General features: G+C 46.3%; 2 protein-coding genes across 6 annotated transcripts in view; one reads left to right on the forward strand and one right to left on the reverse strand.

Annotated features, from left to right (window-relative positions):
* Nucleotides 1-4,231: 4,231 nt before the first annotated feature.
* Nucleotides 4,232-22,530, forward strand: part of MEAK7 (MTOR associated protein, eak-7 homolog) — a 34,452-nt gene continuing 16,153 nt past the window's right edge. Inside the window, exons 1-6 of one of the 5 annotated variants that reach the window (XM_057534918.1) lie at nucleotides 4,249-4,284; nucleotides 7,937-7,971; nucleotides 15,884-15,951; nucleotides 17,307-17,484; nucleotides 19,562-19,792; nucleotides 20,155-20,299. In XM_057534918.1, the coding sequence (XP_057390901.1) occupies nucleotides 17,332-17,484; nucleotides 19,562-19,792; nucleotides 20,155-20,299 (529 nt within the window). In that variant the 5' untranslated portion in view covers nucleotides 4,249-4,284; nucleotides 7,937-7,971; nucleotides 15,884-15,951; nucleotides 17,307-17,331. Of the gene's footprint in view, nucleotides 4,327-7,936; nucleotides 7,972-15,883; nucleotides 15,952-17,306; nucleotides 17,485-19,561; nucleotides 19,793-20,154; nucleotides 20,300-22,530 lie in introns of all 5 variants that reach the window. The other 4 variants (XM_057534919.1, XM_057534917.1, XM_057534920.1 and 1 more) reach the window with 4 other exon arrangements.
* Nucleotides 15,728-16,218, reverse strand: LOC130705781 (c-Myc-binding protein-like). Its single transcript, XM_057534922.1, has one exon. It carries the CDS (start codon nucleotides 16,216-16,218, stop codon nucleotides 15,907-15,909), a length of 312 nt encoding a protein of 103 aa, XP_057390905.1. The 3' UTR covers nucleotides 15,728-15,906.

Consider the following 22,530-nt stretch of genomic DNA (forward strand, 5'->3'; position numbering starts at 1 on the left):
CAGGCTCAGCAACTGTGGCTCATGGACCCAGCCGCTCCGTGGCATGTGGGATCCTCCCAGACCAGGGCTCGAACCCGTGTCCCCTGCACCGGCAGGCAGACTCTCAACCACTGTGCCACCAGGGAAGCCCCACTGTCTGCTTTTATACAGCCAGTGAGCTAAGAATGACTTTTGCAGTTTAAACAGTTGGAAACAAAATCAGAAGAATAATATTTTATGATGTGTGAAAATTATGTGAAGTTCACATTTCTGTGTCCATAAATGTGTGACATAAACAGCCATGTCCAACAGCTTTTCTATTGCCTGTGGCTGTTTTGGTGCCACAAGAGCTGTGAGTAGCTGTGACAGAGATGGTATGGCTTGAAAAATCAAAAATATTTACTGTCGGGCCCTTGACAGAAAAAAGTTTGCCAACCCCTGGTTTCGTGCTTAGCCCAATAAAAGGCTTTTTCACGGAGGAGAATGATATCGCCTGATGTTGCTTAGAATTGCTGGCGCTTGGGGATAAAAAGCGACCGACTTTTAGTTGGTTTTATCGTCGGTATCTCTACAGCCGGGGGGCCCCTGCTGCCCCCCCACTGCCTGCACCTGGGACCACCATAGCCCCCTGGCCCCCTGCCCTGGGCGTGCTCCGGCCTCTGGGAAATTGCCTTTTTGCACAGAATGCCACCACCTTGGACATTCCTGAAAGTATACTCAAGAGGTTTGCGCGCCTAAGTACAGGGGATCTAATCCTTCCACCCCCTTGGCTGCAGGCGGCAGAAACCTGAGCGAGCGGAGACGAAGAGCTGGGGTTACTCCCTTGTGTCCAGGAGGGTGAGGGCGCCTGGGCTGCGGAGCTCTTTGCTCCCATGGGACAGCCTCGGTGCTCAGACCCATCTCTCCACGAGGGCCTGTGCCCTGCGGGCCGGAAGCGTCCAGGCAGGCCCCAGGCAGCAGGCAAGAAGGGGCTCTGGCCAGTAAGCACCCGATTGGCAGGAAGGGCGGGGACGAGGGTGAACAGAAAGAGTCTGGAAGGCAGTAGTCCCTTGACATGAAAAAGGAAAATGTTCAGATGGCCTCTGAGTTCTTTTTCTTTTTTTTTTTTTTTTAATTGAAGTACAGTTGATTAAAATGTCGTGTTAGTTTCAGGTGTACAGCAAAGTGATTCAGTTATACATATATATATATTCTTTTTCAGATTCTTTTCCCTTATAGATTATTACAAAACATTGAGTATAGTTCCCTGTGCTATATAGAAGGTCCTTGTTGGTTTTCTATTTTATATATAGTGGTATATATCTGTTAATCCCAAACTCCTAATTTATCCCTCCCCTCCCTTCCCCTTTGGTAACCATAAGTTTGTTTTCTATGTCTGTGTGTCTATTTCTGTTTTGTAAATAAGTTCATTTGTACTTTTTTTTTTTTTTTTTTTTAGATTCCACATATAAGCAATATCATATGATATTTGTCTTTCTCTGTCTGGCTTACTTCACTTAGTATGATAATCTCTAGGTCCATCCATGTTGCTGCAAATCGCATTATTTCATTCTTTTTTGTGGCTTAGTAAATTCCATTGTATATGTACATATACGTATATACATACACTACATCTTCTTTATCCATTCCTCTGTTGATGGACACTTAGGTTGCTTCCATGTCTTGGCTATTGTAAATAGTGCCATTATGAACGTAGGCATGCATGTATCTTCTCGAATTATAGTTTTCTATGGATATATGCCCAGGAGTGGGATTGCTGGATCACATGGCAACTCTATTTTTAGTTTTTTAAGGAACCTCCATACTGCTCTCCAGCTCTGAATTCCTTTTAAGCCTTGAAGTCTCTGTGTATTTTTTAATATCCCATCTATTTTCCCACCATAGCTTCTCACCATCCTGGTTTTTCTCCCTCTTACCTTCCCCAGCCTCTCCTCCACAGCCAGAAACCCCCCAACCATCCCCTCCCCTCAATTTAATCATGCTCCTCCCCACTCATTCAGCAGGTGGAACTGAATGATAAAGGACTAGAGGACTGAGGGCGGAGACTGTAATGCTCACTGCTGTATCACCACGCCTGGCATGTATGTAGTAGGTGCTCAATACAATCTGGGGACCTGTGACCAGCACTGCCCTTGCCCTTTGGACCTTACAGCTGTCCTAGCCCCACAGGCCCAAGACCACCAAGATCAACCCTGCGGTCTGACAAATCAGGCCTCTTCACCCAGTGCACTGGGAACCCTGGGCAGCTCAAACTGACAAAGGCAAAGAGAGTTTTCATAGGACTTTGTGGAAAGGTGGGGTTTGGGTGAAACTTAAAAGAAGCAGCGTTTCAACAGGCTCACGGCAAAACAGGGCTGTGTGGGAAGCGGCCAGCATCCGGTCTGGGCTGCAGTGTGGACTCGGTTCCCGTTCCCTTGGGAACCACAAAGTTAGGAGGGCAAGTGGACCATCATGTCCAGAAACCACTTATCTGGATCTGCACCTGGGTTGGAAATCCAGGCTGCTTCTCAGTCAAAGTTGACTTAAATTCTCAGGCAGGAGCAGGAAGTTTCATTCTGAGTGATAGAATTTCAAACAGCCAAGTTTCTGCTCATCTATGATTTTACAGTTCAGAATTCTTTTTGAGTAAAACAGTCACTACACAAAAAAGGGGGTTGTTATGACACTTTACAGCTGCAGCTGAGTGTCCTTGAGAAATGTTGTTCCTCGTGAACTTGAGGACAGCAAAACCCAGCAGCTGGTTTTATCTGTGTCTGTTTCTCTGCTTGATCCTGTGATGCCATTTCTCAGTCTTGGGGGCAGGTTAAGGATTTCTGTGCTAACTGTTCCATTGGCTCTGGCTGGGAGATGGGTTGGAGGAGGGAAGGAGGCTGTTATTGGGGTCTGGCCCAGACAGGGGGCCCTGGGGACATGGAGGGAAGTGGGTGGATGCAGGCCAGATCTTGGAGGTAAAACACATTTAGTAAGTAATGGAACATGGAGAGAAAAGGAGGAGGAAGCATCCAGGATGGTTCCAGTTCTCTGACTTGGGCCTGGAAGGTGGTGGCCGGCCGTCAGGAAGGAAGTAAATAGGAGATGCAGTTTTGGAGGGAAGAGTTTGGGTTTGGCTGGGCTGAGTTTGAGATGCAGCCTGATGGGCGTTAGGGGTCAGAGTGCAGTCTAGACCACCAGCTGGACGTGCAGGTTTGGGGGTCAGCAGAGCAGACAGGTGGGAAGTGAAGTCACCGGGAAGACAGTCAGGAGGAAGGAATTAATCTCAGGGAGGATGCGTAGAGTGAAAACTACCAGGGAGGGAGGGGAGAAAAGCCAGGGCTGAGTGACCTAGATGCCCAGGAAGGAGAGTTTTAATAAGGCAGGAATGCTGACTGGGAGCCCCTGCATGTAAGGACTGAAAGTGCCCCATGGATTTAGTGACAGAGCCCCTGGGGCCAGGTTTCAGTGGTTTGGGGAACGAATGAAAGGTGAATAAATCCGGACAACAGTCCTGAGACATTTTGGAGTGAAGCTGGGGCCGAGGGATTGGCGATGGGGTGGGAGAAGCTGGAGAAGGCCTGAGGGTCAAGGTGAGTTTATTTATCAAGACTGGACAGACTTAAGAACGTTTAAACGCCACTGGAAAGGACGGAGTCAGAGAACGCAGACAGAAGTGAGGGCTCCCAGGAAGAGAGAGGGGCTGGGCTGCGGAGGGGCAGAAGCGGGGGTCGGGGGTAGGCAGGAGCCCGGGCCCTGGGATGCGAGGCTGCGCCCAGATTAGTTGGGGGAGGGAGAGGGGTGCCAGAGGAAGGTGGCCTGGGTCTTAATCCATGGAGGCCTCAGTAGTGGAGGGTCCCGCGGCTGGGTCACCTGCCTCTCTCGTCTCTCGCTGGGTCTCCCTTAGGCTCGCTCTCCTCTGTCCCAGCTCCGTCCTCATCCCGGCCACACCCCGTGCTCCCAAGGCCCAGCTAGTTTACCCGAGGCCAAACAACCCCTCCCTCCCCAGGTGCTCCTCCCTGGCTCCTCCCATGAATCCTCAGCCACTCTCTTTCCCAGGTCCGCCTCCAGCGTCTTTTCCAGCTCCTCCCCCAGCGGCGCCCCAGGAATCCCGCCTCCTTCCTTCCTGCAGCCGGCCCCGCCCACCGCCCCGCCCTCACCCGCCTGCGCCTGCCCACTCCCCATGAGGTGCATATCCATTGGCTGAATTCGTTATAAGGCTCCGCCCCCTAGACTTCCGCTTCTGCGATTGGGGCAAGTAGCCTTCCGTCAGCGCCGTCGCCTGGCAACGGGGTGAGCGCTCTAGAGGAAAACTTGTGGACTGCAAGCGGAAAGGTAGGTCGGGGGTCGGCTCTGGGGCGGAGGGCGAGGGCCTCGGTGAGCGGAAGGGTGGGGGTGTGGGTGGGGGAAGGTCGTTGGTCAGGAGGCCTTGGGGAGCAGCCTGATGGGGGCGATGACCCTGGTCCTGGGAACGGATGGTGCCAGAGTGGACCGGGGCCCTGCCCCTCCCTGGCAGCCCGTGCCTTTCTGCCCTGCGGCGGGGTGGGGAGTGGTGGGGGGGGACAGCTGCGCGGGAGGAAGAGTCTCCCCGCGTGGTCAGTTGGAGCACAGAATCACTCCTCACAGTCTGCTTGTCGTGTGGTTGAGATCAGAGGGTTCCGGCAGATTCTTACCCGAGGGTTCTCAGGGTGGAGGCCAGCTGTCGGAAGGGAAAGCGAGAGAGAGCGAGCTGTAGAGACGCAGGAAGAACTGGGAGCATCGGCGGGAGGAGGCGAGGCGGGGGCGCTGTACTGGAGTGTGTGCTGGGCTGGGGTGGTCTCTCTTCTGACCACAGCCTACTCACTTTGTCCCCGGAGAGTGGAGCTGATGGCTAAATTCAGGGCAGAGGGGAGAGAAGAAAGTGCTCCTAGGCTAACACCCTGCAGATGAGACACTGGGGCTCCCTGGAGGGAGGGAAGCCAGCATAGGGCAGGAGCGGGACAGGTCCCCTTCTGGCCAGCACAGCTGGCGGCTGGCCCAGGCTCAAGCTGACCCTTCGCAGAAGGGCTGCTGGTTCTGGGATGTAAACAAAGCTTGAAGCAGATGAGGCAGTGGGAGTCTTCCCAGAAGGGGCGTACTGAGGGCCAGATTGCTGCTCCCAGGACAGCGGCCCCTTGGAGGTGGAGAGTCCAGGGTGTCCCTCGAGGACAGGAGCCGTCAGAGAGGCTCAGAGAGGCACTGAAAAGAGGTGCCTGAGCCATGCTAGGATGCCAGCAGGAACTGCGGCCCATTCGGCAGAAAAACAGCTCCTGGCTCCCTCCCTAGCACTGGGGAGTTTGTTCCTTCCAAGCTGGGCTGTTTGTCTTGTTCCAAGGCAAGAAACCTTCTGTTGCCTTGGGCTCATGTGTCTCCTTCTCTGGCCTCCAGAAAGCCGAATTATTGATAAATGCCCTATGTTGCCTCATTTAATCCTTTCCCCCTCATTACAGGGCTGGTGGCACTTTCCCTGTTTTACTAGTGTTGGAAAAGGCTTCATAACTTGCCCTCAGTCGTAGCACCAACCAGTGTCAGAACTTGAACTCGGATCTGTGCATCTTTTGCTTACACCATCTGGATACCAGCACACTTTAGTGCCCACACTCCCGCTCTGCCCCATGGCCCTGCATCTTCGGAAGCCAGTTTCTCATTCTCAGTCCTACTGACGTTTGGGGCCAGGGACCTCTTTGTTCAGGGGGGCTGTCCTGTGCGTTGTAGGGTATTTAGCAGCTCCCCTGGTTGGTATCCACTAGATGCCAGCAGCACCCCTCTCCCTGGTTGTGACAACCAGACATCATTGCCAGCTGTCCCCCGGCAGACAAAACCGCCCCCAGCTGAGAACCACTGGGGTTAGCAATCTTAAAGGAACCCTGAGGCGCGTCCTCTTGAAAGAGAACGTGATATACGTGAACCTGCAGGAGACCCAGGCCAGCGTTGGGTTGTTTTATGCACAGCTTGCCCGGAAAAAAAAGCCCGTGGCACATATCGAGGTGCACCCAGGACAGTCCCGTGAGGAAACCATTGCCAGGGACTGAAAGAAAGTTCAGGAATATGCATCTGGGGAGAAGTAAGGACGCATCAAAGGCCTTCAGTTCCTCCCCAAAGTTGATTAAAGAGATTTCAGGCCTGATTAAACGATGGAGTCCAGGCTGGATGAACTTGGGGACGCTGTACCACTGCCATTACGTCCTCCTGCCTTGTGGGAGCTCTTTAACAGGAGCGGGGTGTCCTTGGAGCTGTCTAAAGATGTGTCCTCTTACCAGTGCCCTGCGGACACCGAGAATGGTGGGCCGGGGGCCCGGGGCATGGTGTGAGAGGCTGCCCTTCCTTCCACCTCTTGTTGACTCCAGGCTTGTGGCTACTGCTTGAGGGTGTAGCAGTTCTCCCTCCTCCTGGAGGAAAAACCAGTGTTGCCAGCTGCCCTGCTTCTGGGCCTTCCCTGGCATCTCTTCCAGGTGCCGCCCTGAGCCTACCGCATGCCGACGGGCCGCACCTTTCCTGTGCATTTCTGCCCTCCGCTCCTCCCTGTGGGCGCCTCGCCCAGCTCTGGTCCTTTCTCGCAGGCATTTGGACCCTGAGGAGGCCAGGCTGCTGTTTCCAGACAACAGTGCAGGAGCCTGTTTCCGGTGGGACAGAGGAGGGGGCTGGGTGGAGGCAGACGAAGCCACCTTGCGCTGTAGCCCCCTCTGGCCCCCTCTGCCCACCAGACCTCTCCTGGACGATGTCGGTTTCACCCTGCACCTTTGTGTGCACCGTCCCTGCTTCCTGGGCGAACCACCTGTGGGTGCCAGAAAACCCAGCCGGAACATGTCCTTTGGGAGTTTTTCCACTCTCGCCCCATCCCTGCCGATCCCCGCAGCATTTGCTGGACGGAACGCTCCTGCAGGCCCTGGGCCTTTCTGAGGCTTCTGTCTCCTCTCCCTCTGATGGGACCTGGCCTAGGAGACGCTGAGTTAGTTATCTGTTGAAGGAATTAGATGCATGTGCTGATGTCAGGAAGGCCGGTGTGCTGGAGGGGGCAGGCCCATGACCTCTCAGTGGCACTGCCCCTGGCCGCACTGATTGCTCAGTCATGGAACATCTGGGAATGTCTGAGGAGAGGCGTTTACATGTTGGCAGCCTTTTAGCCCCAGACGTCCCCCTGAAAGAGGCTGGTATCCCCCGGTAGAGCGATTCCTTGGTTTTGAGAAGGAAGGATGCTTTCCCAGGATGTGGGAAGTTTGAGGTGCAGCATTTAGATGGAGCCCCTGTCCTTGCTGTCAGCTCTCCCTGGTGGCCCAGGCCTGGTGGGCCATGGGGTACAGAGGTGGGCAGGGGACTGGTCACGGGTGGTGGAGTGAGTGGCACTGATCCAAGGGGCCCTGAGTGCCTGGGGTCTGGGAGTGAGTCCCGTGGGGCCCGAACGTGAGGGACCCAGGCAAGGCCGACCTCCTGGAGTTAGCACACGGGATCTCACGAGGTGGTGAGAGAACAGGCCGTCCACACGAGGGGTGGGTGGGGAACAGCACAGCCGTTGGACCGGCGCGTCCCCGTGCCTGCGCATGCCAGGCTGGCTCAGGTGCTGGCCAGGTGGCCGTGCGGCAGTCTCTTTAATGGCATTCAGATTCTACGGTGGGTGAGTCAGGCATGCAGGTGTGGGTGCAGCGCAAGCAGAGTGAGTAAGGAGGGACCTGTGTCCATGTCAGTTAAGGCAACAGTCGGTTCTAGGAAAGTCAAGAATGCCGGGTAGTCTTGGAACCTGAGGCTGAGTAGATGGTGAGGGGTGCAGAAGTGGACGTGAGGGTCCTCTGAGCCAGACAACGGGCAGAAGGGAGCTGTCCACAAAGACTGGCGTCTGACGTTCCGAGGGGACCACACGCATCCGCCAGGTCGGCCTTGGGAGCCCACCTGGGTGGGCACGGCTGTCAGCCGGCCTGGAGGGTCCAGCTCTGACATGAAGCTGTGCTGACATCTCAAAAACCTTTCCCCCCAGGTGTTCAGAAGGCCGTCATCTCTTCCAGAGTTTAGGTGAGTCAGGGGCCTTCTCATGTCACAAACCTTAAGGTTTTCTAGATGAAGTGAAAAAGCGTGGTGATCTTTGCTAGGAAGACCCTGAGAACGAAATAGATTTCACTAGGGTACATTTTAATTCATTTACCATTTCCAGGATTTCAGCAGGATAACAAGGTAGGGACGCAGGGAGAGTTGTGTGACAGGTCTTTTGGTGACTTGATAAATTAACACAGATTTTGAGAGAATCTTGAATTTCCCTGGTTGGAAGGGTATGAATCTAAAGATACTTTTGACTAAAGCCATCGTGATTTATCGCTAATGGAAGTAAAGCTGGGGTGGAACCAAGTGAAAGCAAAATCACGCTGTGTAGAGAGATCAGGTCACTGTGCGGGGTCCCAAAATAACCTGCAGCCTGCTTTCTGGTCAACAGAACGATGCAGCGTCCTTCGTAATTGTTACCCTAGCCCTTCTCTGTCCCTCCTGCATCCTCGGTGAGAAGGATTAAGCTACCCAGTCACTGAATGGCACCCGCCCCTCCTTTGAGCCTTCCAAGAAAGCACCCCCTTCACGCTCTCACCGAGCCCCCCATGCTTCCTCGCTGCCTTGGGTTGGAAATGCAGCTCTGACCACACGCGCACTCCTGCTTGTCTTTAGCCAGGGGGCATCGACCTATTCTCTATTGTGATTTCTCTTCGGCCTTGCTTTCAGACACTTAATACTAAGAGCACTGCTTTGCAGTTGGCAGAATATATTAAGTTAACTGCAGAGTCAGTGATGTTGGTACCTTCTTTCTGCCTTTGCTTGGCACTCTTTCCTACTCTCTTCCGGAAGTGGCGGGTATTTAAAAATCAAATGATGATGGCTCGTCTCCTCATCAAGTCCTCCGTGATCGGGTTGTTTCTTGGGGCTCTTAGAAAAGTTGACGAACAGGACGGGTCTGCCTTGGCATGGCCGCCTGGGCTGTGCCCCCTGGAGGGGACCAGGCACCCGCTGGTGCCGCTCGCTGTATCTTAGACATGAAGAAAGGCTCACGCAGGCTGGACCTTGAGCCCAGGGCCGGAAGTTTTCCTTCTTGGCTCTTAGGCTGCTGAAACACTTGAGAATTGGAAGCATTTAGATCAGGTGGCCCGTGAGTGATAGCCCCAAACTCGGCTGCACAAGCACCCATTTCCAGCAGCCTTTGCAAGTGCGCTACAGCTCCCGTCCAAGGAGCCCTCTGCTGGAGGCTTCCTGTTTGGGGCAGATGGGCACCCCTGCCAGAATGGCTGGATTAAAAAGATGGAAAAATAGCAGGAATGTCAGAGAGGATATGGAGAAATTGGAACCCTCATGCTTTCCTGCTGGGAATGTAAAACAGAAAATAGTTTGGCAATTCCTCAAAAAGTGAACATCAGATTATATAACCCAGCAATTCCATTCCTAGGTATAGTACCTGCCACCCCCAAATTTGAAAGCAGGGACTCAAATAAGTACGTGTACACATATGTTCACAACACCCAGAGGATAGAAGCAGCCCAAATGTCCATCACCAGATGGATGGATAAACCAAAGACGGTATCTCCATCTACCATAAATATTATTCACCCATAAAATGGAATGAAGTACTGATCATTGCTACGATGCAGATGAAATTTTAAAACATTATGCTGACTGAAAAAAGCCAGACCCCAAAGACCATGTACTGCATGATTTCATTTACATGAAATGTTCGAAAGAGGCAAATCCACAGAGAAAGCGCATTAGTGGTTGCCAGGGGCTGAGGGATCGGGGATGGGGAATAACCGCTAATGGGTGTGGGGTGTCTTTTGGGGTGATGGAAATGTTTTAAAACTAGATAAAGGTGGTGGTCTCACAATGTTGTGAGTGTCCCAAATGCCACTGAATTGTTCACTTTTTTTTTTTTGGTACCTGGAGTTTCCTTTATTTTTTTTATCTTTTGTTTTTATAAATAGATCTTTATTGGAGTATAATTGCTTTACAATACTGTGTTAGTTTCTGTTGTACACCAAAGTGAATCAGCCATATGCATACATATGTCCCCATATCCCCTCCCTCTTGAGCCTCCCTCCCACCCTCCCTATCCCACCCCTCTAGGTCATCGCAAAGCACAGAGCTGATCTCCCTGTGCTTTGCGGCTGCTTCCCACTAGCTAACTATTGTACATTCGGTAGTGTATATATGTCAGTGCTACTCTCACTTTGCCCCAGCTTCCCTCTCCCACCCCGTGTCCTCAAGTCCATTCTCTATGTCTACCTCTTTATTCCTACCATGCAACTAGGTTCATCAGTACCATTTTTTTTTTTTTTTTAGATTCCATATATACGCATTAGAATACAGTATTTGTTTTTCTCTTTCTGACTTACTTCACTCTATGACAGACTTTAGGTCCATCCACCTTACTACAAATATCTCAATTTTGTTTCTTTTTATGGCTAATATTGCATTGTATCTATGTGCCACATCTTCTTTATCCATTCATCTGTCGATGGACACTTTGGTTGCTTCCATGTCCTGGCTATTATAAATAGGGCTGCAATGAACATTGTGGTACATGTCTCTTTTTGAATCATGGTTTTCTCAGGGTATATGCCCAGTAGTGGGATTGCTGGGTCATATGGTAGTTCGATTTTTAGTGTTTTAAGGAACCTGCATACTGTTTTCCATAGTGGTTGTATCAATTTACATTCCCACCAACAGTGCAGGAGGGTTCCCTTTTCCATCATTTATTGTTTCTAAATTTTTTGTTAATAGCCATTCTGACCAGCATGAGGTGATACCTCATTGTAGTTTTGATTTGCATTTCTCTAATAATTAGTGACGTTGAGCATCTTTTCATGTACCTCTTGGCCATCTGTATGTCTTCCTTGGTGAAATGTCTATTTAGGTCTTCCATCCATTTTTTAATTGGATTGTTTGTTTTTTTGATATTGAGCTCCATGAGCTGTTTGTATATTTGGAGATTAATCCTTTGTCTGTTGTTTCATTTGCAAATATTTTCTCCCATTCTGAAGGTTGTCTTTTTGTCTTGTTTATGGTTTTCTTTGCTGTGTAAAAGATTTTAAGTTTAATTAAGTCCGATTTGTTTATTTTTGTTTTTATTTCTGTTTCTCTAGGAGGTGGGTCAAAAATTATCTTGCTGTGGTTTATGTCAAAGAGTGTTTTTCCTATGTTTTCCTCTAAGAGTTTTATAGTGTCTGGCCTTACTTTTAGGTCTTTAATCCATTTGGAGTTTATTTTTGTGTATGATGGTAGGGAGTGTATTTCATTCTTTTATATGTAGCTGTCCAACTTTCCCTGCACCACTTATTGAAGAGGCTGTCTTTTCTCCATTGTATGTTCTTGCCTCCTTTGTCGTAAATTAGGTGCCCATATGTGCGTGGGTTTATCTCTGGGCATTCTGTCCTGTACCATTGATCTATATTTCTGTTTTTGTGCCAGTACCATACTGTCTTGATTACTGTAGCTTTGTGGTATAGTTTGAAGTCGGGGAGCCTGATCCTTCCAACTCCATTTTTCTTTCTCAATATTGCTTTGGCTATTCGGGGTCTTTTGTGTTTCCATACGAATTGTAATGGCATTCTAATTCTGTGAAGAACGCTATTGGTAGTTTGATAGGGATTGCATTGAATCTGTAGATTGCTTTGGGTAGTATAGTCATTTTCACAATATTGATTCTTTCAATCCAAGAACATGGTATATTTCTCCATCTGTTTATGTCATCTTTGATTTCTTTCATCAGTGTTTTATAGTTTTCTGAGTACAAATCTTTTGCCTCTTTAGGCAGGTTTATTCCGATGTATTTTATTCTTTTTGTTGAGATGGTAAATGGGATTGTTTCCCTAATTTCTCTTTCTGATTTTTCATTGTTGGTATATAGGAATGCCAGAGATTTCTGTGCATTAATTTTGTATCTTGCAACCTTACCAAATTCATTGATTATTTCTAGTAGTTTTCTGGTGGCATCTTTAGGATTTTCTATGTATAGTATCATGTCATCTGCAAACAGTGACAGTTTTACTTCTTCTTTTCCAATTTATATTCCTTTTATTTCTTTTTCTTCTCTGATTGCCGTGGCTAGAACTTCCAAAACTATGTTGGATAAGAGTGGAGAGAGTGGACATCCTTGTGTTGTTCCTGATCTTAGAGGAAATGCTTTCAGTTTTTCATCATTGAGTTTGATGCTTGCTGTGGGTCTGTCATATACGGCCTTTATTATGTTGAGGTAGGTTCCCTCTATGCCCATTTTCTGGAGAGTTTTTATCATAAATGGGTGTTGAATTTTGTCAAAAACCTTTTCTGCATCTGTTGAGATTATCATATGGTTTTTATTCCTTAATTTGTTAATGTGGTATATCACATTGATTGATTTGCATATATTGAAGAATCTTTGCATCTCTAGGATAAATCCCACTTAATCATAGTGTATGATCGTTTTAATGTGTTGTTGGATTCTGTTTGCTAGTATTTTGTTCAGGACTTTTGCATCTGTGTTCATCAGTGATATTGGCCTATAATTTTCTTTTTTTGTGATATCTTTTCCTAATTTTGGTATCAGGGTGAAGGTGGCTTCATAGAATGAATTTGGGAGTGTTTCTCCCTCTGCAATTTTTGGGAAGAGTTTGAGAAGGGTTAGGTGTTAGCTCTTCTCTAAATGTTTGTTAGGGCTTCCCTGGTGGCGCAGTGGTTGAGAATCCGCCTGCCAATGCAGGAGACACGGCTTCGAGCCCTGGTCTGGGAAGATCCCACATGCCATGGAGCAACTAAGCCCGTGTGCCACAACTACTGAGCCTGCGCTCTTAGAGCCTGCAAGCCACAACTACTGAAGCCCGTGCTCCTAGAGCCCGTGCTCCACAACAAGAGAAGCCACCAGAATGAGAAGCCCGCGCACCGCAACGAAGAGTAGCCCCCGCTCGCCGCAACTAGAGAAAGCCCACGGGCAGCAACAAAGACCCAACACAGCCAAAAATAAATAAATTAATTAATAAATTAAAAATAAATAAATAAATAAATAAATGTTTGATAGAATTTGCCTCTGAAGCCATCTAGTCCTGGACCTTTGTTTGTTGGAAGATTTTTAATTACAGTTTCAATTTCATTTCTTGTGATAGGTATATTTTTTATCAAAAAATATTTATATTTTTTAGGATATATTTTCTAATTCTTCCTGGTTCAGTCTTGGAAAATTGTACCTTTCCAAGAATTTGTCCATTTCTTCGTGGTTGTCCATTTTATTGGCATATAGTTCTTTGTAGTAATCTCTTATAATCCTTTGTATTTCTGCAGTATCAATTGTGATTTCTCCTTTTTCATTTCAAAGTTTATTGATTTGTGTCCTCTCCCTTTTTTTCTGATGAGTCTGGCTAAGGGTTTATCAATTTTGTTTACCTTCTCAAAGAACCAGCTTTTAGTTTTATTGATCTTTGCTATTGTTTTCTTTGTTTCTATTTCATTTATTTCTCCTCTGATTTTTATGATTTCTTTCCTTCTACTGACTTTGGGTTTTCTTTGTTCTTCTTTCTCTAGTTGTTTTATGTGTAGGGTTAGATTGTTTATTTGAGATTTTTCTTGTTTCTTGAGGTGAGATTGAATTGCTATAGACTTCTCTCTTAGAACTGGTTTTGCTGTGTCCCATAGATTTTGGGTCGTCGTGTTTTCATTGTCATTTGTTCCTTTGTATTTTTTTATTTCTTCTTTGATTTCTTCAGTGATCTCTCGGTTGTTTAGTAGCGCACTGTTTAGTCTCCATGTATTTGTGTTTTTTACAGGTTTTTTCCTGTAATTGATTTCCAGTCTCATAGCGTTGTGGTCAGGAAAGATGCTTGATACGATTTCAATTTTCTTAAATTTTCTGAGGCTTGATTTGTGACCCAAGATGTGATCTATCCTGGAGAATGTTCCATGTGCACTTGAGAAGAAAGTGTATTCTGCCACTTTTGGGTAGAATGTTCTTTAAATATCAGTTAAATCTATCTGGTCTATTGTGTCATTTAAAGATTGTGTTTCCTTGTTTATTTTCTGTTTGGATGATCTGTCCATTGGTGTAAGTGACGTGTTAAAGTCCCCCACTATTATTGTGTTACTGTTGATTTCTGCTTTCATGGTTGTTAGCATTTGCCTTACGTATTGTGGTGCTCCTATGTTGGGTGCATAAACATTTATAATTGTTATATCTTCTTCTTGGATTGATCCTTTGATCATTATGTAGTGTCCCTCCTTATCTCTTGTAACAGTCTTTATTTTAAAGTCTATTTTATTGGATACGAGTAGTGCTTCTCCAGTTTTCTTTTGATTTCCATTTGCAAGGAATATCCTTTTCCATCCCTTCACCTTCGGTCTGTATGTGTTGCTAAGTCTGAAGTGGGTCTCTTGTAGACAGCATATAGATGGGTCTTGTTTTTGTATCCATTCAGCCAGTCTGTATCTTTTGGTTGGGGCATCTAATCCATTTACACTCAAGGTTATTATCGATATGTATGTTGCTATTACCATTTTCTTAATTGTTTTGGGTTTGTTTTTGTAGATCTTTTTCTTCTCTGTGTTTCCCACTTAGAGAAGTTTCTTTAGCATTTGTTGTAAAGCTGGTTTGGTGGTGCTGAATTCTCTTAGCTTTTGCTTGTCTGAAAAGCTTTTGATTTCTTCATTGAATCTGAATGAGATCCTTGCTGGGTAATCTTGGTTGTAGGTTTTTCTCTTTCATCACTTTAAGTATATCCTGCCACTCCCTTCTGGCCTGCAGAGTTTCTTTTTTTCTTTTTTTTTTTCTTTTTAACAAGAATATAGTGCTTTACCATTTACAAATCTTTCACATACATTCCATTTGACCCTCACAACAATCCTGTGAGGTAGGCAGCACAGATATTATTCCCATTTAACAGATGAGGAAAGTGAATCTCAGAGCAATTAACTGATGTGCCCAAGGTTCTACAATTAGTAAATAATTTGTATTCATATCAGTCTTTGGCCTAAAAATTCAGCACCCCACCTCCCCTCATACTTGCCTACCTACTTCACAGGGATAATGAAGATAAAATGAATTCAAGGCTAGTAAAATACTTTGAGGGGAAAAAGGCACTATATAATTATACCCACAAACTATAATTTTCCATGATATATGGCTCATTCCCCTTCTTGTCCCAGCTTGTGCGTGAACCCAGAATTTTATATTGCCTCTGTTCTGTGTTCAGCTAAGCAACAAGTAAGGCAGGGGAACAGTGTGATTCTCTTTAAAGTTATATAGATTACAATCAGGATAACTGCTATTATAGCAAGTTGAAGAACAACACAGAAAGGCCAATGTGCAACTGGGACCCACGGAAGCACATAGCAAAGCAAGGCAACATTATCAGATAGGGCATGATTGCATAGAAGGAAACGTGGTGTCAGAGTTCACACTGGCACACACACAGTTATCTAAGGCAAAGTGGTGGCAAAGAAGAGTCATTTGTTCCACATTATATAAACAAGAGCAGAAGATTCATGAGACCCCATGCAACAGTATCTTATGTCACACAGATCTCTCCAGCTGCCTACAGAAAATATAAACAACACTGTCATCTTCATTTTAAAGAATGACTGTACCTGTGTTCATATCCTGAACTAAACCAAGGAATAGCTCCATGCTAAACTTCCTCGGCTAAAATACAACCAGTACCATCATTCCTAGTCAGACTAATAAACAGAATGTCTTTTAAGGTAATGAATTAGATGGCTGTGTTTAGATTTTTTTTCAGGATTCCCTTTTGATTCTCCTGCTTTTAAGACCCGAAGAAAGTTATATTGAGTTTTTATTGGTGATTCTAAGTATATGTGTTTATAACAGTTAAAGTGTGATAGGTGAATTTAACATATTAAAAGAGTGCTATAGCATCTGTTCGGAAAAGATTATATACTATACAAACTATTCAAGTCATACGAAACCATTTTTCAGTGTCTTTTCAACTGAGAAGAATCCTATTCAGCACGCTTCTCCTCCTGAGGTGGTTCATACTGAGCAAGGTTTGTTTTCAGTTTTTTATTTTCTTCTACAATAGCTTCATATTTCTCTTTCATTTCTGCCAATTCTAGGCAAAGCAGCTCTATTTCTGGATTTTCTGGGGTAGCAGCTCCTAAGTGATGCTTTAAAAAATCCAAAGCACTATTAGGTTTCTCTGGTTCTTCATACAAGGCTACCAAAACCTTGGTCAGCGTGTCCAGCACCCTCGACTTCTCCAAGTACCTCCGGAACTGCTCGCGCTTCGAGTCGGCGGCTTTGTAATGGGCCATAGTGACAGCGGCAGCAGTGTAGCTGGCGCTGGAGACCGTGGCGGGCGGGCTCGGAGCAGCCTGGCCTGCAGAGTTTCTGCTGAAAAATCAGCTGATAATGTTATGGGAATTCCTTTGTATGCTACTTATTTATTTTTTAATAAATTAATTTTATTTATTTATTTTTGCCTGCGTTGGGTCTTTGTCGCTGCATGTGGGCTTTCTCCAGTAGCGGCGAGCAGGGGCTGCTGTTCGTTGTGGTCTGCGGGCTTCTCATTGCGGTGGCTTCTCTTTTTGTGGAGCGTGGGCTCTAGGTGCATGGGCTTCAGTAGTTGTGGCATGCGGGCTCAGTAGTTGTGGCTCGTGGGCTCTAGAGCGCAGGCTCAGTAGTTGCGGTGCATGGTCTTAGTTGCTCCGCGGCATGTGGGATCTTCCTGTACCAGGGCTTGAACCTGTGTCCCCTGCATTGGCAGGCAGATTCTTAACCACTGCACCACTAGGGAAGTCCTGATCTCACAGCTTTGGCCAACCATGATCACAGCCATCTGAGGGTGGGCTGTGATTATTCCCATTTTACAAACGAGGAAACTGGGGCACAGAGAGTTTTGGTTGCTTGCCCAAGACCATACAGCCAGCCAGGTGGAGCCAGGATCACAAAGGGAAAAACATGTCTAATAGCACATCTGCTCTGTAGGTGATATTTGCAGGGTGTTGATTTTATTTAAATATGTGTGATCATCCAGTTTTATAGATTATTTTTTCAACTCAGACTTTTAAAAAATGAATATTTAGATTGAAATCCTGTTTTTTCTACATTTTAGTTACATTAGCTTAGAAACTGTTTTCGAATAAAGAAATCCAGACTGTTGGTTGGCAGTTATGAGCAGGCCTCAGGCAGTGAGAGGAATTAGAATTGGGTTTTCCCACTTTGTGTTGACCATTAATTTCTACCACACTGAAACAACATTACATAGCTCTGATGTGTTGTAGCTGCATTTTGCAAGTAGGTCAATATTGATTACCTTGACCATATAATTATCGATGTTTATTTTCTATGATTATTACATTTTGATTTCCCTCCTAACTGGGTGTGAACTTTCCTTCTGCAGAGAATCCTGCCAGCTACAAGGACAGATGGGGAATAGCAAGAGCCACCCGGGGCAGAGTTTCTCCTCGCGGTTTCTTCCTGAGGAGCAGGCCGAGATTGACAGATTGTTTGATTCTCTGTCGTCAGAGGAACTCGGCTCCAGTACCTCGCCCAGATCCTTCTCTCTGCAGGCACTGAAGGCAAGAGTAACAGTCAGAAGTCCCTGTTTAGTTTGGAGAGGGGTCAGACCAAAATGGCTGTCTGTTCCTGTAGGACAGGTGTGGGAACACTGAGGGATGTGTCTTCTGGAAAGGGACAGATAGTACCTATTTTCAGCTTTGTGGCTTCTGTGGTCCGTGTTGCAGCTGCTCTGCTCAGCCTTCGTATCACAGTGTTTTGGGGACTTTTCCCGCTTGAGGTTGACTAGAGGGGCTGGCCTCTTGCTGTCTCTTGAACCACTGTCCCCGGTTTCCCTCCAGACGAGTGACAGGCTGCCCTTAGCTGTATTTGTGGGTCCAGTAACTGCAAAGTTTCAAGTCCACCTTGGCCTTTAGGATTCATAAGTGTTTGACGTCCTAGGAGTTTTGTGGTTTTCCTAACAAAATAACGAAGTTTCAGAGTCAAGGTTCACCTGACAGCGAGTGAGAACTGCCCATTTACCCATCTGTTGGCCCCGTTCCATGGGGCTCTTAGCCACGCGTTTGGGTGGTTTGGGTGCTCAGAGCGAGACAGCAGCGAAGAGACCTCATCGGCCCACCCCAACATACTCACCTTATAGTTGAGGAAACAGGCCAGGGAGGATTGGGGTCACAGCTGTGTGTGTGTGTGTGTGTATCATGTGTGTATCTCCACTAGACCAAAAGCACCCCAGTCTGCTGGGTCACCCACTAAGCTGGAGTAGACAGAACAAGACAGGCCACTTAGGGACTTAACTGCTGAGTTGGTGACAGCATTCACAGGTGTTTATCAAGATAAATAGGGTGGGGCTTCCCTGGTGGTGCAGTGGTTAAGAATCCACCTGCCAGTACAGGGGACACGGGTTTGAGCCCTGGTCCAGGAAGATCCCACATGCCGCAGAGCAGCTAAACCCGTGCGCCACAACTACTGAGCCTGTGTTCTGCAGCTCACGAGCCACAACTACTGAGCCCACGTGGCACAACTACTGAAGCCCGTGGGCCTAGAGCCTGTGCTCCACAAGAGAAGCCACCACAGTGAGAGGAACTCACTGCAACGAAGAGTAGCCCCCACGCGCCGCAACTAGAGAAAGCCCGTGTGCAGCAACGAAGACCCAATGCAGCTAAAAATAAAATTAAATAAAAAATAAAAATAAAAAAAAGAGAAAAGGATATTTACAGAATGTTACTGGCAAGACAATTAAGAACTAGATTTTTTTTTTTTTAATCTTTTGGCCGTGCCGCGTGGCATGTGGGATCTTAGTTCCCTGACCAGAGATTGAACCCATGCCCCCTGCATTGGCAGCGTGGAGTCTTAACCACTGGACCACCAGGGAAGTCCCAAGAACTAGATTTTATTAATTTTTAAAAATTTTTATTGGAGTGTAGTTGATTTACAGTGTTGTGTTAGTTTCTGCTATACAGCAAAGTGAATCAGTTATACATATACATATATCCACTCTTTTTTAGCTTCTATTCCCATATAGGTCATTACAGAGTATTGAGTAGAGTTCCCTGTGCTATACAGTAGGACCTTATTAGTTATCTATTTTATATATGGTAGTATGTATATGTCACTCCCAATCTCCCAATTTATCCTCCCCCCCCCTTTCCAATGCATATTGAGCACAAAGAACTTGGATTGATAAAGCTAGCTAATATATTTGGAAGTCCATAATATAGAGGAGACCAATTTAGCACTACACAGACCGTATGTTCCATATGTAAATAAAGTTAGACATGCGAATGACAGCTACTAGAATCTAGAATTGAGGAGATGATGTAAGCAGAGTGAAGAGCAGACGATGGCCAGAGGCAGGAATGACACGGCCAGTCTGGGGAGACTGGGAAGTCTGGAGGGCAGGATGGGAACAGATGATGGAAGAGTCTGATGGCCAAGCTGAGCCACAAGCCAGGATGCGTCAGGTGTGTGGGTCCTGGGGTGTCATGATGCCCTTAGGCGGGGAGAGATGGTGCATTTGGGGATCTAGGAAGGTTATGTGCTGGTGGCAGTGGTTGGTCTTTCTCCCTTAGCTGTTTTTCCATCATCCTGCCTCATTTGACTGGCACCCTGTCTGACCTTTTCACCTACCTGTCCCCGCAGAGCCACGTGGGGGAAGCTCTTCCCGCAGAGATGGTCACCAGGCTGTTTGAGGGCATGCAGAGGGTGGACGTGACCGGGAAGACCAAGGGGCCCAGTGAGCGCATCTCCCAGGAGCAGTTCACAGTGTCCATGTCCCACCTTTTGAAAGGAAATGCCGAGGAGAAGAGTCTCGTGATCTGGAAAATGATTTCTGCCACAGAAGGTCCCGTGAAAGCAAGAGAGGTCCAAAAGGTAAGAGGCCATCAGGCCCTTCGCAGCCATCCCAAGCAGCCTTGGTGTCCTTTGGTGGGGGACCTAGGACGATTAAGCAGCTGATGGAGGCATTGTGCACAAGTCCACCCTGGCGGGGGGCAGGTACCTAGACCACATCACTGGTTGAGGTCAGAACTCCTGGACAAAAAGGCACTGGCAATCTAGACCAGCCAAAGGTATCATTAGAAAAATGAGTAACTACCCAAGTTACATGATCTGTTCCGTATTGTGGTCCATCACAGTTGGCCTTAAAGAGATGAGACGCCCTTCCCCATGTTGATGTGATGTTGGTCATAGGTCACAACAGAAATGCGATTAATGGTAAAATTGTGGTCTCCAAGTTTACAGAGGATCTGGTTGGCTCTGTGGCACACGTGCTAAACTACAGACAGGAGCTGAGAGGCTGGACTCAGAAGCAAGCCCCAGGTTCCCTTTCCAGGGTGCAGGTGCTGGCTGCTCAGCTGTGCTCCGAGATGAAGCTTCAAGGCAAGTGCCCTGCCTTAGTCCTTAGACCTTGGCCTTGTAGAGTGGTACCACGCCATCTCCATGACTGTAGGCTTGTACTAAAGTTTTGAAACCAGCAGATGTGAGTCTTCCAACTCTGGAGGACTATTTAGATTATTTAATCGTGGGCAGTCGTTCATAGTATTTCCTTATAATCCTTATTTCTGCAGGGTCAGTAGTGATGTCCCCACTTTCATTTCCGATGTTAGCCATTTGATTCTTCTCCTTTTTTCTTGGTCAGTCTAGCTAATGGTTTGTTCACTTTTTGTTATTTTCAAAGAGCCAACTTTTGGTTTTATGGGTTTTCTCTGTTGTCTAATCTCTGTTTCATTTATCTTCATCCAAGTCTTTTATTTCCTTTCTTCTGCTTCTTTTACATTTAGTTTGGTTTTCTTTCCTTTTTTTAAAAAACAATTTATTGAAGTATAGTTGATTTACAATGCTATGTCAATTTCTGCTGTACAGCAAAGTGACTCAGTTATATATATATATGAATATATACATTCTTACTCTTTTTTAAAAAAATATTTATATATTTTTGGCTGCATCAGGTCTTAGTTGCAGCCCGCAGGATCTTTCATTGCAGTGTGCGGGCTTCTCTCTAGTTGTGGCACATGGGCTCAGTAGTTGTGGCACGCGGGCTTAGTTGCCCCATGGCATGTGGGTTCTTAGTTCCCTGACCAGGGATTGAACCAGAGTCCCCTGCATTGCAAGACGGATTCTTAACCACTGGACCACCAGGGATCTTGAGCATCTCTTCATGTGCCTCTTGGCCATCTGTATGTCTTCTTTGGAGAAATGTCTATTTACGTCTTCTGCCCATTTTTGGATTGGATTGTTTGGGGTTTTTTTTGTCGTTGAGTTGTACGAGCCATTTGTATATTTTGGAAATTAAGCCCTTGTTGGTCACATCATTTGCAAATATTTTCTCCCAGTCTGTAGGTTGTCTTTTTGTTTTGTTTATGGTTTCCTTTGCTGTGCAAAAGCTTTTAAGTTTGATTAGGTACCATTTGTTTATTTTGGCTTTTATTTCTATTGCCCTGGGAGCCTGACCTAAGAAAACATTGGTATGATTTATGTCACAGAATGTTTTGCCTATGTTCTCTTCTAGGAGTTTTATGGTGTCTTGTCTTATATTTAGGTCTTTAAGTAATTTTGAGTTTATTTTTGTGTATGGTGAGAGGGTGTATTCTAACTTCATTGATTTAAAATGCAGCTGTCCAGCTTTCCCAACACCACTTGCTGAAGAGACTGTCTTTTCTCCATTGTATATTCTTGCCTCCTTTGTTGAAGATTAATTGACCATAGGTGTGTGGGCTTATTTCTGGGCTCTCTCTTCTGTTCCATTGATCTATATGCCTGTTTTTGTGCCAATATCATGTTGTTTTGATTACTATAACTTGGTAATATTGTCTGAAGTCTGGTAGGGTTAGGTCTCCAGCTTTGCTCTTTTTCCTCAGGATTGCTTTGACAATTCTGGGTCTTTTATGATTCCATATAAATTTTATTATTATTTGTTCTATTTCTGTGCAAAATGTCATGGGTAATTTCATAGGTATTGCATTATACCTATAGATTGCTTTGGGTAGTATGGCCATTTAAACAATATTCTTCCAATCCAAGAGCATGGGATATCTTTCCATTTCTTTGAATCATCTTTTTAAAAATAATTAATTAATTAATTAATTTATGGCTGTGTTGGGTCTTTGTTGCTGCACACGGTCTTTCTCTAGTTGCGGCAAGCAGGGGCTGCTCTTCATTGTGGTGCATGGGCTTCTCATTGTGGTGGCTTCTCTTGTTGCAGAGCACAGGCTCTAGGCACGTGGGCTCAGTAGTTGTGGCCTGCGGGCTCAGTAGTTGTGGCTTGTGGGCTCTAGAGCGCAGGCTCAGTAGTTGTGGCACACAGGCTTAGTTGCTCTGCGGCATGTGGGATCTTCCTGGACCAGGGCTCAAACCGATGTCCCCTGCATTGGCAGGCATACTCTCAACCACTGCGCCACCAGGGAAGTCCTCTTTAAATCGTCTTTAATTTCCTTTATTAAGGTTTTATAGTTTTCAGCATATAAGTCTTTCACCTCCTTGGTGAGGTTTATTCCTAAGTTTTTTTTTTTTTGGTGTGATTTTAAAAGGGATTATTTGTTTACATTCCCTTTCTGGTATTTCATTGTTAGTGTAAAGAAATGCAATTGATTTCTTTATGTTAATCTTGTATC

The sequence above is a fragment of the Balaenoptera acutorostrata genome, chromosome 19 (genome assembly GCF_949987535.1).
Source record: "Balaenoptera acutorostrata chromosome 19, mBalAcu1.1, whole genome shotgun sequence".
In the NCBI taxonomy this organism is placed as follows: Eukaryota; Metazoa; Chordata; class Mammalia; order Artiodactyla; family Balaenopteridae; genus Balaenoptera; species Balaenoptera acutorostrata.